Source organism: Jatropha curcas, chromosome 2, assembly GCF_041381405.1.
Source record: "Jatropha curcas cultivar XTBG-Jc1 chromosome 2, XTBG_Jcur_1.0, whole genome shotgun sequence".
NCBI lineage: Eukaryota > Viridiplantae > Streptophyta > Magnoliopsida > Malpighiales > Euphorbiaceae > Jatropha > Jatropha curcas.
The window spans coordinates 27,423,494-27,436,248 of record NC_143152.1 but is presented as its reverse complement, the minus strand read 5'-3'; the positions used below and the strand labels follow the sequence as shown (position 1 = coordinate 27,436,248).

The 12,755-nt window shown below is 32.0% G+C and overlaps 4 protein-coding genes across 4 annotated transcripts; 2 read left to right on the top strand and 2 right to left on the bottom strand.

Moving 5' to 3' along the window:
• Positions 1-2,193: 2,193 nt before the first annotated feature.
• On the bottom strand, positions 2,194-6,129 carry LOC105648067 (protein LURP-one-related 15). Its single transcript, XM_012234337.4, has 3 exons — positions 5,683-6,129; positions 3,374-3,601; positions 2,194-2,610 (listed from the first exon to the last, which is right to left on the bottom strand). Exons 1-3 carry the CDS (start codon positions 5,944-5,946, stop codon positions 2,464-2,466), a joined length of 639 nt encoding a protein of 212 aa, XP_012089727.1. The 5' UTR covers positions 5,947-6,129; the 3' UTR covers positions 2,194-2,463.
• A 1,019-nt stretch (positions 6,130-7,148) lies between these two features.
• LOC105648138 (protein LURP-one-related 15) lies at positions 7,149-8,379 on the bottom strand. The gene is made up of 3 exons (XM_012234441.3): positions 8,031-8,379; positions 7,529-7,768; positions 7,149-7,423 (listed from the first exon to the last, which is right to left on the bottom strand). Exons 1-3 carry the CDS (start codon positions 8,280-8,282, stop codon positions 7,289-7,291), a joined length of 627 nt encoding a protein of 208 aa, XP_012089831.1. The 5' UTR covers positions 8,283-8,379; the 3' UTR covers positions 7,149-7,288.
• Positions 8,380-9,106: 727 nt separating this feature from the next.
• Positions 9,107-10,627, top strand: LOC105648140 (GDSL esterase/lipase At3g48460). The gene is made up of 2 exons (XM_012234442.4): positions 9,107-9,853; positions 9,935-10,627. The coding sequence occupies exons 1-2, from the start codon at positions 9,200-9,202 to the stop codon at positions 10,544-10,546; spliced, it is 1,266 nt and encodes a 421-aa protein (XP_012089832.1). The 5' UTR covers positions 9,107-9,199; the 3' UTR covers positions 10,547-10,627.
• Positions 10,628-11,001: 374 nt separating this feature from the next.
• Positions 11,002-12,755, top strand: LOC149498518 (pentatricopeptide repeat-containing protein At2g38420, mitochondrial-like; the record flags this gene model as incomplete). Its single annotated transcript, XM_089718578.1, is given in 1 exon segment — positions 11,002-12,755. A coding segment is annotated over 1 exon segment (1,503 nt). The 5' UTR covers positions 11,002-11,137.

The window sequence follows — 12,755 nt, the reverse complement described above, 5'->3', positions numbered from 1 at the left end:
AAAATATTCAAATTGGTCAGTTTTGGCATATAACAATGACACAAGGACCAAATGAAATGGTTTCATTTTTGTGGATAATGGATAAATTTTTGAATAATTAGTAGTATTGTTCTGTCCTCTGTATGTGTGATGCAAATTGATGTGGTGAGCACTTGCATCGGATTCATTTGTTTGATTGGAAGTGCAAGCGGTTCGAATTTTAATACTTAAGGAATCTTTGTGAGGCTATGTTTTTAATATAAAAAAAAATATATATTTAATCATTAAATTAACAATTTTAAATGTATCTCCCTTTTTATTTAATTATGACTAAGATTATAATTGTGAATAATTTCATGAATTATTTTTTTTAGGGTGATAAATTTTTTATAGCTATGTACTTCTAAATTCTTTTAAGTAATTACCGATCAGTTGGAATCTAATTAACTTTATTAGAAGATAATATGGGTAATATGAGGCCAATTTAGTGAATGTTATTGTAATAACGCATTTGAAAATATTATTTTTAAAGTACTTTCATTCTAAATCTGAATATGCTTATAGTTAAGGAAATGAATACCATTTTTAGAGATTAATGTTAGTTATTTGCTTTTGTATAAATATATTTATTTTATAAAATAGTATGCTAGCTTTGAATTATAGTCATGATCTCATCTTGATTCCAAATTGAGGAATAATCATTCTTCTTATACTTTTCAACATATCACAAAAAATTTAAAATTTTGGTGAATTTCTTCCGCCTCCCTCAACTTTGTCATCATTCATTGACAATTCTTCATTATATAAATAATAATAAATTAAGATTAGGTTTAGTAATATGCCTCGCTGTGTTCTCATTAAGTAAAATTTGCCTATGTCTCAATTTTGTTGTTTCAAGTACAAGCTAAATGGCATTTCCTTAATTGCTAATTATTTGTTATTTTATCTGATTAATAGGTAATATAGATAATAATACAAGTAACAAATACTGTTCTTTGTTTAATACAAAAAAACTAGTAATTTCTTCGAATTGCGATTATTAAAAAAAAAAAAAACTTTATTTGAATATCACTTCAAATCTGAATATGGAGACATATGCTTAAAAATATCAGTTTTCTAGGGAGAATTTGATTGAAATAAGAATTAAAAGTGATAAGTGACAATTGCTCTGTTTGCTGTTAATATTCCACCACTCGAAGATTGAAAGGGATGGAAACTTAAAAGAGTGGTCAGAAGAGTCTACACTTGGCTTCTTTGCAATATCATCACTGTAACCACTAATTAATCATGTTTTTGTATTATTAGACAAGCCACTGAATTATTGAATGATGTTCAAAGATGGTTTTTCCCATTTTACAGATAATTTTGGAGACTCAGATCACAAATAGTTAAAAGCAATTCATACACTCACCCATCATCATTCCTAAAACAACCAAAGCTATTAAGGCATATGTCATGGAAATACAATCATTCTCATTTTCACTACCAATTGCAAAAGCAATTCAATTCCTTTTGAGTGGATCTTCTTTATTAATATTTCTTCTTTTTATTCTTCAATTATTTTCAATATTATTATTTAAGGTTTTCTTTTTAAAAACCAATCAATGTTGTCGATGCGTGATTGCACCTGGCCCACGCTGTAGGGACCATTGACACATACAACAGGAAAGCCTACAAGTTTAGTCTAGATAGACCCACAAAGGGAAAGTGATAGTGTGCAAGTTTTAAAAATGCTCAAGGATTCGAAATGGAGACCTTAAACAAAAACATTGTCATCCCATTTCATTAGATGAGAGTCCTATAAAATGCTTTTCTTTTTTTTTCTTTGGAAGGCCCAGTAAGTTAAAATAATATTATGAACCACGCAACAAAGGTAGCCTTCTATTGAACTCCCCGAATTTGTGAAAACACTTATGATCGAAAGAATTCGAATTTAAGAGACTTCCCACTCCTCCCATAAGTGACAAGACCAAACATATCGCACATATTGGCCTATTAGACTGCTTTTCATACACACAAAACTAAACATTATAAGAAAGGGTACATTCATGTCCATCAGTATTAAAACCCTATCCCCTGCCTCCTTAAAATTATCAAGGACAGAGGATGGGCCAGGGATGTAATGCTTCTGTTCTGTATAATATATTGGTTTGCATTTTAGCCTTCCCTTCAGGGGATTCTGTTACTGTGTCAAGCTTACTCAAAAGAATACCATTTTTCTAACGCCCACAAAATTCCCTGGATTATATGAAATTGTACATATTCTCCAACTTATATACATAAAAAGAACAAACTACAAATTCATGTCAGCATCAAACGTTAAAACATAGTACATTCTTTCATGAGGAAAGCAAAGTCATTCCTTGTTCACTCCAACCCATGATCTTCCATAAAGAAAGCAACAAAATACAATTCGCTTTCTTCTATTTTTATTTCTTTTAGCTTCCGTTTTACTGGAAGCATAAGATTAAATAGAAGTACTATCTAATCATCGCCACGACGATCCTCGTTGATCTCATCAAGAATCACAACAAGAGATACTATGAAGGCATAATCAATATTGGGATACACAGTCACACCAAAATTGTCTGCGTCAAACACTATGGTTGAAAGAGTGTGCTTTCTGTGCATCTGCATTTACATTACATTAACATGATATTAAGCAAAGAAGAATTTGGCCATTATTATTATTTTGGTTTAGTATTTGCCTATTTGGCATAAATATTTATTGTTGGTGACATTTGAAGCCAATAATCCTAGTCTATTTTATATTATTATTTGAGTTAATGTTGGAAAAAAAAAATTCTATATTGAAAAAATATTGACGGTGAGAAAAATAAAATTTATTTAAGGTGAATTAGATATATTTTTAAAACTAAAATTTCTAAAACCATTAAAACTCCATTTGGGTTTGAGTGTGGAGCTAAATATTTTTCTGAAACCGTTTCTAGCTTTTCCCAAACAGTGGTTTGCTAAAACGAAGATCATAATGCTAAACAAGCACTAAATAACTATTTCAAATATTGTTTCGAGAATATCGCACTATTCAGGAAAAAAAAAAAAAAATCATTTTGAATGATAAACATATTCTTGAGGTTTGTTTAGTTTGCCTTGAAAATGAACGTCTAATTTCAAAAAACTCTCATTCTAAATTTGTCTTTAAATAATTAAACAGAAATTATTTGTTTGATTAAAAATTACAATTATTTCAATGTAAACAGTTACATAAAAAAAAAAGGTTTTCTAATGAAATAAATCAAAAAAAATAAAATCCTACTCCAAAATTCTAGTCCATTTTCAACTTAAGAGCAAATCAGACATAGTGCCATTCTCATAGCAAAAGTTTTTTGTATTGAAAACAAAATTAAAAATGGGAAGACTTAAGAGAGCTTACTTGTGCAATGATGGTATTGGATTGACCAAGATATATGGTGCAGGACCTCTCAAACCAGCTTCCTTTGACCTTGAAATCAGGGACATCTTCCCTTGTGTTAGCAGCTAAAAATACATCTAATTCAGTTTTAAATTGAATTAGAGATGACTTCTTAACGCTGAAAATTAAATCTTGGCTGTCTGTACTGTCTCCTCTGAAAACCTGCCATCTCCTATGTGCAGTCATTATCTGAAAGGAAATTAAATAGAATCAATAAAGGAAAAATCAAAAATAAAAAAATTTCACCACAGAAAAATAGAAATAGTTTTAGTTGATGAATTTGACAGAATTGCGTCTCATTGATTACAAATCAGCCTTCCTACCTTTTTTTTCCTACAACGACAATATATTTGTGAATTAGTTGGTTTATATTTACAGTGTTCAATAGCATAATGCTAATACAAATAGGGGCAAATTACTATGAAGTCCTTGAGGTTTCGCTAAAGCTATTACTTCGTCTCTACCGATTAGAGAAATTATTATGAAATTCATGAGGTTTAGTTCTGTTAACTATCTAATCCTTTCATCCAAGAAATATTATTGTTGTTGTGAAATATCCTCAATTTGACTATTTCGTCCTCCGCGGTTAATGTTTGACTATGTAGCCCCTTATATTTATTATTGAATTACTATTTATTTCCATACTTAATGATAAAAATAGAATTTTTAGTTGAAACTCTTAGTTTAACAGGACAAAACCTCAGGGCCTCAACAATAATGTTTACAAACAACCAGGGACGAAACTACCTTGTAGAGAAAGGGGACAATTTTTTTTTAAAAAAAATTCCCTTAACAATGCTGAGGTTCAAACCTTACCCAATGAGAGATTTCAACCATCTTTCAACTGCCTTACCTCCTTTCTCCTTTATAAGATTTTCATTTAATTAAATTTTATACTATTTTGCCCTCTTACTTTTAGATCCTAGTTTCTTCCTTCAAACAACAAGGAGAAAATAATATATATATATATATATAATATAATATAATATAATATAATATAATATCATACAATTTAAAGAGCAAAACACATATTCAAAGCCCTAAATTTATCGAGTTTTATCCATTAAGTTCCTGAATTTTTATTTGTCAATATTGAGCCTTACAACTTTTATTTTTCTTAAAAATTAAGCCCTTATTTAAACTAAGAACAAATGGGAATTGAAGTCGCCCACAATAAAGATATAGATCTAACATGGCACGGAAAAATCTCAACTCTCATATGGAGACTAAAATAATGGTAAATGAAAAGAATGATGTCAAATTCTTCATTCTCAAAGCCAAAAGAACTCTAATCATTCCATTACCATTTTATTCCTTCTACCAACTGAAGAAGATGCGATTTCATTGAGCAACGAATAAAAATTTCATGATTTCAGTTATACAAGAACTTAATTTTAACAAAAATACGAGTTGAATGGCTCAATGTTGACAAATAAAGGTTTAAGGATTTAATAAGGCAAAACTTGATAAGTTTAAGGACTTAAAATGTGTTTTGCCTTATTAATTTTAACATTTCTAAAATTTATTTAAACTATGATGCGTAATTAGTAAGTGTTAATTGGTTTACCCATTGCTCTTAGAAGCATCTTAGGTGATGTTTGGCTGGTTAAGGGTAAATAGATGGAAATAACTTCCTTAAGGATGCCAGGGAAGTTGCAATTTCTTAGATAAGTGAAAATTTACAAATTTATCCTACCATCTAAATATCTTTACTTTTTTTTTTTTTTTTTTTTTTTTTTTTTTATGGAAAAATATCTTAACTTTATATTATAGACAGTCTTGACTAATAATTTGAGAGCAATTAGCTCCTATGAAATTAATTTACATACAACACATTGACATTATACATTTGTAATAATTTTTTTCTTGGAAGTGTACTTTCAAGAAGTATACTTTTCAGAAAATAGGCATTTCGAACCTAGGGCTTAGCTACTTGTTTGGTAATAAAAGAAATTAATTTTTACATTATCAATATAAATTATGTGAATTTTGATTGTATTTACATATAAATATGGGCTAAAGAAATTTGATTTTACTTAATTTTGAATATAAATGAACAGTATCCAATTACTTTTTAAATAAATTAAAGAATTTCGAATTTCATTTTTGTTAGTTAAATAAATTCAAAAATTTCAAATCTCATCTCTATCAGTTAAATAACTACAAAACCAATTATCAGTTCAATATCACTAATTATCTGCTAATTGGCAACAAATTAAATTAGAAATTCCAAAAAATAAAGAGACAAGTAAAAGAAGTAGAAAATTGACCTTCTGTCGGAAAGTGGCAAGGATATTACCGGCAGCGTCAAGCAAATAACGGCGGTCACGGATGCTCAAGAGTTTACTTTTAACCTTGAAAATAAGGGCACCGTTAGCGTCAGTAACTCCGAGATTACACTCTCCAAGAGACAATAGCTTGGTGGCCACTTTAAGGTCCACTGGATACGGCGCCAAGAATTGCGGTCCGATTACCACCACCGGAGACTGTACTTGCTGGTACGAAGTCATCGCCGGAATCGGTTGCGAAGCCATATCAAACAACCACAAATTTATTAGAAACTGGGTATAAAGCGAGGTGAAAAAGATTTTTCTGGTCTTGAATCGGTGATATTACTGTGATGGATTGGACTGGACTGGGTTAGTTTGGGTACATCATATATATGATGATTTCGGCGTGAAGCTCAAGACAGGTCTAGCGCGTTGAAAATCTACCTTTGCTTAATTTGCAATGTAAGGACACGTTCAAATACGCGGCATTTTACTGTAAATTTTTTTTGCACCAATTGTCATTTTAAATTTATTACATCCATCCATGAGAAACATTTACCTATGCCTCTTATGTGGGTGTATATCGTACCAATTCAATAAAACTATTTAGTATGAATAAAATTAGACATCGATCTGAGTCGAAAAAAAACTTAGATTTCTTAAGCAAATTCCCGTTAAATTGGCCAATAGCTAATAGATTATAGAAGTCTCCATAAATTTGATTTTATCAGACACATTTGAAGTTTTTTTTTCGTATTAACTATTAGTTCATTTATATTTATTTATATTTAAATTTTATTAACTTCATAAAAATAATTTATAATAAATAATTCTTTTCAAATTAACGTGTTTTATTTTATTTATTAGTTATTAGAAGTAGTAAATTTATATTAAATATTATTTTATTTTTTATATATAATTAAAATAAAAAATTAGATATTCAGCTTAAAAATTAAAAAAAAAAAAAAAAGACGTCATACGTTATTTTTATTTAACATTTAACAACAAGGAATGGATATGGTTGAGACGTGTAATTGTTCAAACTGACCAGGTAGCAAAGGATATGGTGATGGGTCAGTCTGCTGGACCTTTTCGCCTAAGGAGCTTATGCAAAGGCATTGGCAGGCTTGATGATTGTTTATATAGAGGCGAATTCATTTACTGATTGTTTAGCGAATGAGGCAATGCCTGGTGATTATGGCTTGAAGTTATTAGAGCTACCTTCGATTCAGGCAAGAAGAGTTTTTAGACTCTGGTGTTGTAGGAGCTGTTTGGCTTCGTGTTATTTCTTAGGATTAATATCCTCCTTCATCGTTAAAAAATATTAAAATTATATTAAATACCAATATTAATTATCAACTAACTGGTGTCAAGTATCAATAACTAAATCAAATGGATCTTTACTTACACTTGTTGTCTTGCAAGGTAAAATAGGGAATAAGAAACTGGAAATAAAGATGCAATGGTTGCAAGAGTAAACTTTGATATCATTCATTATTACAAGAAATGAAGAAATCGAACAAAAATCTGATACATTTTCAGAATTAATGGGCCAAACCCTAATGTTAAAGTGTTAATGGCCTCTGTGAATTAATCTGGAGGTGCCTCAACCCTTATGATTGATATCGTCAAGAATGACAATAAGAGCCACTATGAATGCAAAATCCACGTTAGGTTGCACTGTGACCATGAAGTTGTCCTTCCCTAGCAATATACTTTGACTCGTGTGCTTTTTATGCATCTGCAACAGCATCACATGAGATATATATATATATATATATATATATAATATAAGTTGTCATAGAATTCATAGACAATGGAAATTGTCAATTTTGTAATGAATTACCTGTGCGACAATTGCGGTGGAGTTTTCGTCTCCTGCTCCTGCAAAAATTGTACATGATCGTTCTAAATAGCTTCCTCTCACCTTAAAATTGCATTCCTTTTCCTCTGAGTTATTTGCTAAGAAAACGTCTAAATTTGTCTTGAAATGAACTATGGAATGTGTTTTTGCATTGAAAATTAAATCATTTGTGTCTATGCTTTCTCCTCTAAAAACTTGCCATCGGCTGTGTGCTGTCATTGCCTATTTATTTATTCATGCACAAATTGAATCAAATCAAATTGTAATAAAAAAATGAATATCCAGATAATTCAATTGATATTTCACGATTTATCCACAATTTAAAAATTTGTACAAGGGTTTCTCGAACTTGCTAAGAGGATATTTAATCCGCAATGTATCAAATTACGTAATAATATGTATAAAAAGAAGTAAGAAACCCTTTTTATTGCAATCAAAGGAAAAAATCTGAAGAATTTATTTGTTTGATTTACGAATATGTTACCTTTCGGCGTAAGGTGACGATGGTTTTTCCGGTGACATCAATGATATGCTTCCGGTCATGGACAAAGGTCGGGAGGATTTCTTTAACCTTAAAAATCATGTGGCCAGTAACGTCAAGAATAACGAAATTGCCATCGTCTAAGGTCAAAACTTTTCTAACAACAGCAAGGTCAATCGCGTAAGGAACGCAGTACTGGTTGTTAATAATTGCATTAGGGTTAGATAACGGTGTCCCACTTAATTTTTCGGCCATTAGAGAGAAGAAATGAAAATAAATATATAGCAAGATAAATAAAACTAGTGTCTTAAGGGATAAATTAAGAAAACCATTGTTTAATTCTTGGTTATTAAGTGTGTCTGTCTTCTAAGAAAACGGATTCTGATCTTATATACGCAACAAGGGCCTTATATATATATATATATATATATAGGAGGACCAGGTCAAGAAGAGTACAATATTGAAGTACTTTTGATACATTATGTTTTTGAAACAACAGACATTGCTTTTTGTTTATAAATCTTTGGTTTGTGAGACCTACGCAGAGATCAAAATCAATTCACGACTGAAAGAACTGATTTTGATTTTGATTTTGATATTAATTGATCTGAAACTGTCAATTTAGTGAATCAATCATTTTTAATGTAAATTTTTTTTTTAAAAAAAGTTCATCACTTTATATATAAAAACTTATTGGATGTAAGTATTTTTTTTTTTTTAATTGAAATCTAACTAAAATGAATGGACGGTTGAAAATTAAAATCATAAAATTTCACTTTTCTGCGTAAGATAATTTTTCATACGATAATTCAATCAGGAAACTTTTTGGCTTACTGACCTATATTATTGCAATAATAATTTTGTGGTGAAATATTTATGTGTAATATAAGAGATTCGAATTTCAAACTTGATTACTCCTTTTCTCTTATATCAATTTTGATGTAAAGGTTAAACTGTTACAACCTTGTTCGATGAAATGTCAAATAGAAAATGTCAATCGATAGCTATACTTGTTTTGCCAATAGCTGCACCACATATCTTATTATAGTAATAACCTTGTTGATAGTAACAACCGGAGCGCGATGCATTTACGAAATGCGTGCTAACTAAAATTTGACGAGAAAGAATAAGTAAGTTATATGCAGAAGAGGAAATAAACCTTCTTCATTTCAATGGCTTCTCTTACATTTAGACCTTTCAAAATCACACTCGTTCTAGCACAAATCTTTCTCAATTCAAATTTTGGTTTGGCCGCCGATACTCAAACAAATCCAAATTCTTCCATAAAAAAAATCTATGCTTTCGGGGATTCGTTCACAGACACCGGGAACACTAGACCTCCATCGTCGGGTCCTGGTGGTTTTAACCATGTCTCTAGTCCTCCATACGGCAGCACTTTCTTTCTCAAACCTAGTGGCCGATATTGTGACGGGCGGATTGTAATTGACTTTGTGGCGGAAGCATTGTCATTACCGCCTTTGCCTCCTTACCTTTATCTTGAAGGCAATAAAACCGATCAGGGGTTGAATTTTGCTGTCTCCGGCTCTACGGCTATAGAACATGAATTCTTTGTTAAGAACAATATTAGTTCTGCTTTTAATTTAACGTCCATTCAAAATCAGATCAATTGCTTCAACGAGTTCTTGGAAAAGAAAGGATGTAAAGGGTCGGTTTCATCCAGTTCTGAATGTAGTGGGCTGCTTGAAGATTCGTTGATTTGGTTTGGAGAAACGGGAGCTAATGATTATGCAATTTCTTTTCCATCTTCATTCTCAAAAGATACTATTCGAGAGCATGCAGTTAGCAGCGCAATCACAGCCATACAGGTGATTGAATTTAAAATTGCCTTGTCTTTCTGTTTCTATTTCAAGATATTCTTAATGATGTATATGATATTTAAATTGCAGGCGCTATTGAGCAAAGGTTTGAAATCAATTGCTGTTCAAGGTTTACCTCCAATTGGATGCTTAACAGCAAATCTGTTTGTGGCTCCGCCAAATGATAAAGATGATATTGGTTGTGGAAAGAACGGAAATAACCAAAGCAACACTCATAATGTTCTTTATCAAGAAAAATTGGAAGAACTCAGGAAGCAATTTCCAAATGCTATCATTGTTTATCTTGATTACTATAAGGCTTATATAGATACTGTAAAGAATGCAGAAAGTTATGGGTTCAAAGAAAAGTTCATGGCATGTTGTGGATCAGGAAATCCACCTCTCAACTTTACTCTGCCTGCTTCTTGTGGCACAGCTAACACAACTAGTGCATGTGCAAATCCTAATGAATATATTAATTGGGATGGAGTTCATCTCACTGAAGCCATGAATAAGGTGCTTGCTAACATGTTTCTTAATGGAACTTACAGTCAACCACCATTTCAAAGCTTGTTAACTGGCAACAATGACGGAGGGAGCGGGGCGCCAGGGCCAGCCTCAGCCGCAGCCGTAGGCCCAGCCGCAGCCGCAGCCACAGCCTCAAACCCAGCGGCGGCCCCAGCTGTTGCCCCTGCCCCCTAACACAAAATTTTTTAAAAACAGTTATACCCTAAAATATAGAAAACTTTAATTTTATTAATAAAATAGTGAATTTTTTTTCAATTTTAGCACCCTTATATTGTGAAAATTTTTTTCATTACTTTTGCTTGGCACCACTAACTGAGTGTTAAAAAGAAATTGTTTTTAGATGAGGTAATACCGTGAAAGAGTTAGCTTGCTAGTATCATATTAGTTTGCATTTTAGGTTTTGATTAAAAATAGATCATCCACATTGAAGCAAATCGCAAATATTTACCATTGTATATGTAGTTTTTTTAAATTGCAAATGCTTCGATATCAGTGTTTTTTTTTTTTTTCCCATGTTGATTTAATACAAAATAATGATATTTGTTCGAATTGTTAGCATTTATTTTTATGTACACAAAATATTTTCCAATTTTTATACATATATGTTTACTTCAATTTTTATGCATATATATTTATTTGATGAGGCATTGACGTTCTCGTTTGGGCTAATTGACATTCCAAGTTTCCAACTGAAGCATTGTAACAAACATGAAACCCAACATGTCAATATAATTTCCTCTTTTCTGGTCTTCCCCTTTGTTCAACATGGTTAGATCCTCTTCTTTCAAAGCAGGTAGGCTTTTCTTGAGAAAACACAGGAGATGGCCACACTCACCTTACAAAGCCAAATGGCACCATATTTTCAATCAACAACAAGCTATGCAAAACCTCAAACAAGAAGCCACTTCACTACAAAACCTCCAACAAAATTCTAAAAGCTCTAATCTTCTGTCCTCTCTTATCCACTCCTTTAGTGTCTATAATTCCGAACCCACTCCTCAAGCTTTTCACTTTCTCATCAAAACCCTAACCGAAACTACCCAGCTCCACTACATCCCCTTGGTTCTTGACCATCTTGAAAAGATTGAAAATTTCGAGACACCCGAATTCATTTTAGCCCATCTTATTAAATTTTATGGCAACGCTAATGAAATTCAAAAAGCTATTGAGCTTTTTTATAGAATACCCAAGTTCAGGTGCTTGCCTTCTGTTTACTCGCTTAATACTCTGCTCTCAGTTCTTTGTAGATCCAGTCAAGGTCTCGAAAGGGTACCTGAAATTTTGTTGAGGAGTCGGGTTATGGGTATTCGATTAGAAGATTCGAGCTTTCGATTGCTGACTGCTGCCATTTGTAAAATTAAGAAGGTAGGCTATGCTGTTGAGATATTTAATTGTATGATAAATGACGGGTTTGATGTTGACACAAAAATATGTTCTTTGCTATTGTCGTCAGTTTGTGAACAGGCAGATGTGTCTAGGGTTGATGTTATGGGATTTTTAGGGCAATTAAGGAAATTGGGTTTTTGTCCAGGAATGGTTGATTATAGTAACGTAATTAGGTTTTTAGTGAGAGGCGGAATGGGTATGGATGCTTTGGATGTTTTGAATCAGATGAAGATTGATGGAATTAAACCTGATGTTGTTTGCTATACTATGGTCTTGAAAGGGGTTATTGCGAATGGGTTTTATTCAAAGGCAGATGATCTGTTTGATGAATTGCTTGTATTTGGTTTGGTCCCTGATGTGTACACTTACAATGCATATGTAGATGGCTTGTGTAAACAAGAAAATTTACACGCAGGAATTAAAATGATAGCTTCTATGGAGGAGTTAGGATGCAAACCTAATTTGATTACTTATAATTTATTATTGGAGGCATTATGCAAGAGCGGAGAAATTAGCAGAGCAAGGGACCTGATGAAGGAGATGGGTAAAAAAGGCATTGGGCCTAGTATGCAGACATACAAGGTTATGATTGATGGTTCGACTTGTAGTGGAAAAATTATTGAAGCTTGTGCTTTGTTGGATGAAGTATTGGATAAGGGTTTATGTGCTGAAAGTTTGATTTTTGATGAGATAATTTGTGGATTATGCCAAATTGGCTCAATCTCTAAAGCACTGGAATTACTTGAGAAAATGGCTTTGAAGAATGTTGCACCTGGAGTTAGAGTTTGGAAAGTTCTCCTTAGCTCAAGATCCTATATTAATTTTGCAGAGGATACTTTCATCGGGCTGGTGGATAAAAAACAAAACTATGTGCATAGCTAGAACCTGTCTGCTTGACATTCTGCTATGCTAATGTTCTGGAGAACTGATTTGTTTGGCGGACACAAGACAAACTCAATCAAGTTATCAGAACTATAATTTCAAACCAAATATCAGT

Bases quoted from the DNA above. Each gene is read 5' to 3' on its own strand.
- LOC105648067 (XM_012234337.4), bottom strand. From the start codon at position 5,946: ATGGCTTCGCAACCGATTCCGGCGATGACTTCGTACCAGCAAGTACAG. The intron at 3,602-5,682 runs GTCAATTTTCTA...ATTTCCTTTCAG, and splicing joins TTGCCACTTTCCGACAGAAG to ATAATGACTGCACATAGGAG. The intron at 2,611-3,373 runs GTAAGCTCTCTT...ATGTAAATGCAG, and splicing joins CCAATACCATCATTGCACAA to ATGCACAGAAAGCACACTCT.
- LOC105648140 (XM_012234442.4), top strand. From the start codon at position 9,200: ATGGCTTCTCTTACATTTAGACCTTTCAAAATCACACTCGTTCTAGCA. The intron at 9,854-9,934 runs GTGATTGAATTT...TTTAAATTGCAG, and splicing joins GCGCAATCACAGCCATACAG to GCGCTATTGAGCAAAGGTTT.
- LOC105648138 (XM_012234441.3), bottom strand. From the start codon at position 8,282: ATGGCCGAAAAATTAAGTGGGACACCGTTATCTAACCCTAATGCAATT. The intron at 7,769-8,030 runs GTAACATATTCG...ATAAATAAATAG, and splicing joins TCGTCACCTTACGCCGAAAG to GCAATGACAGCACACAGCCG. The intron at 7,424-7,528 runs GTAATTCATTAC...ATGCTGTTGCAG, and splicing joins CCACCGCAATTGTCGCACAG to ATGCATAAAAAGCACACGAG.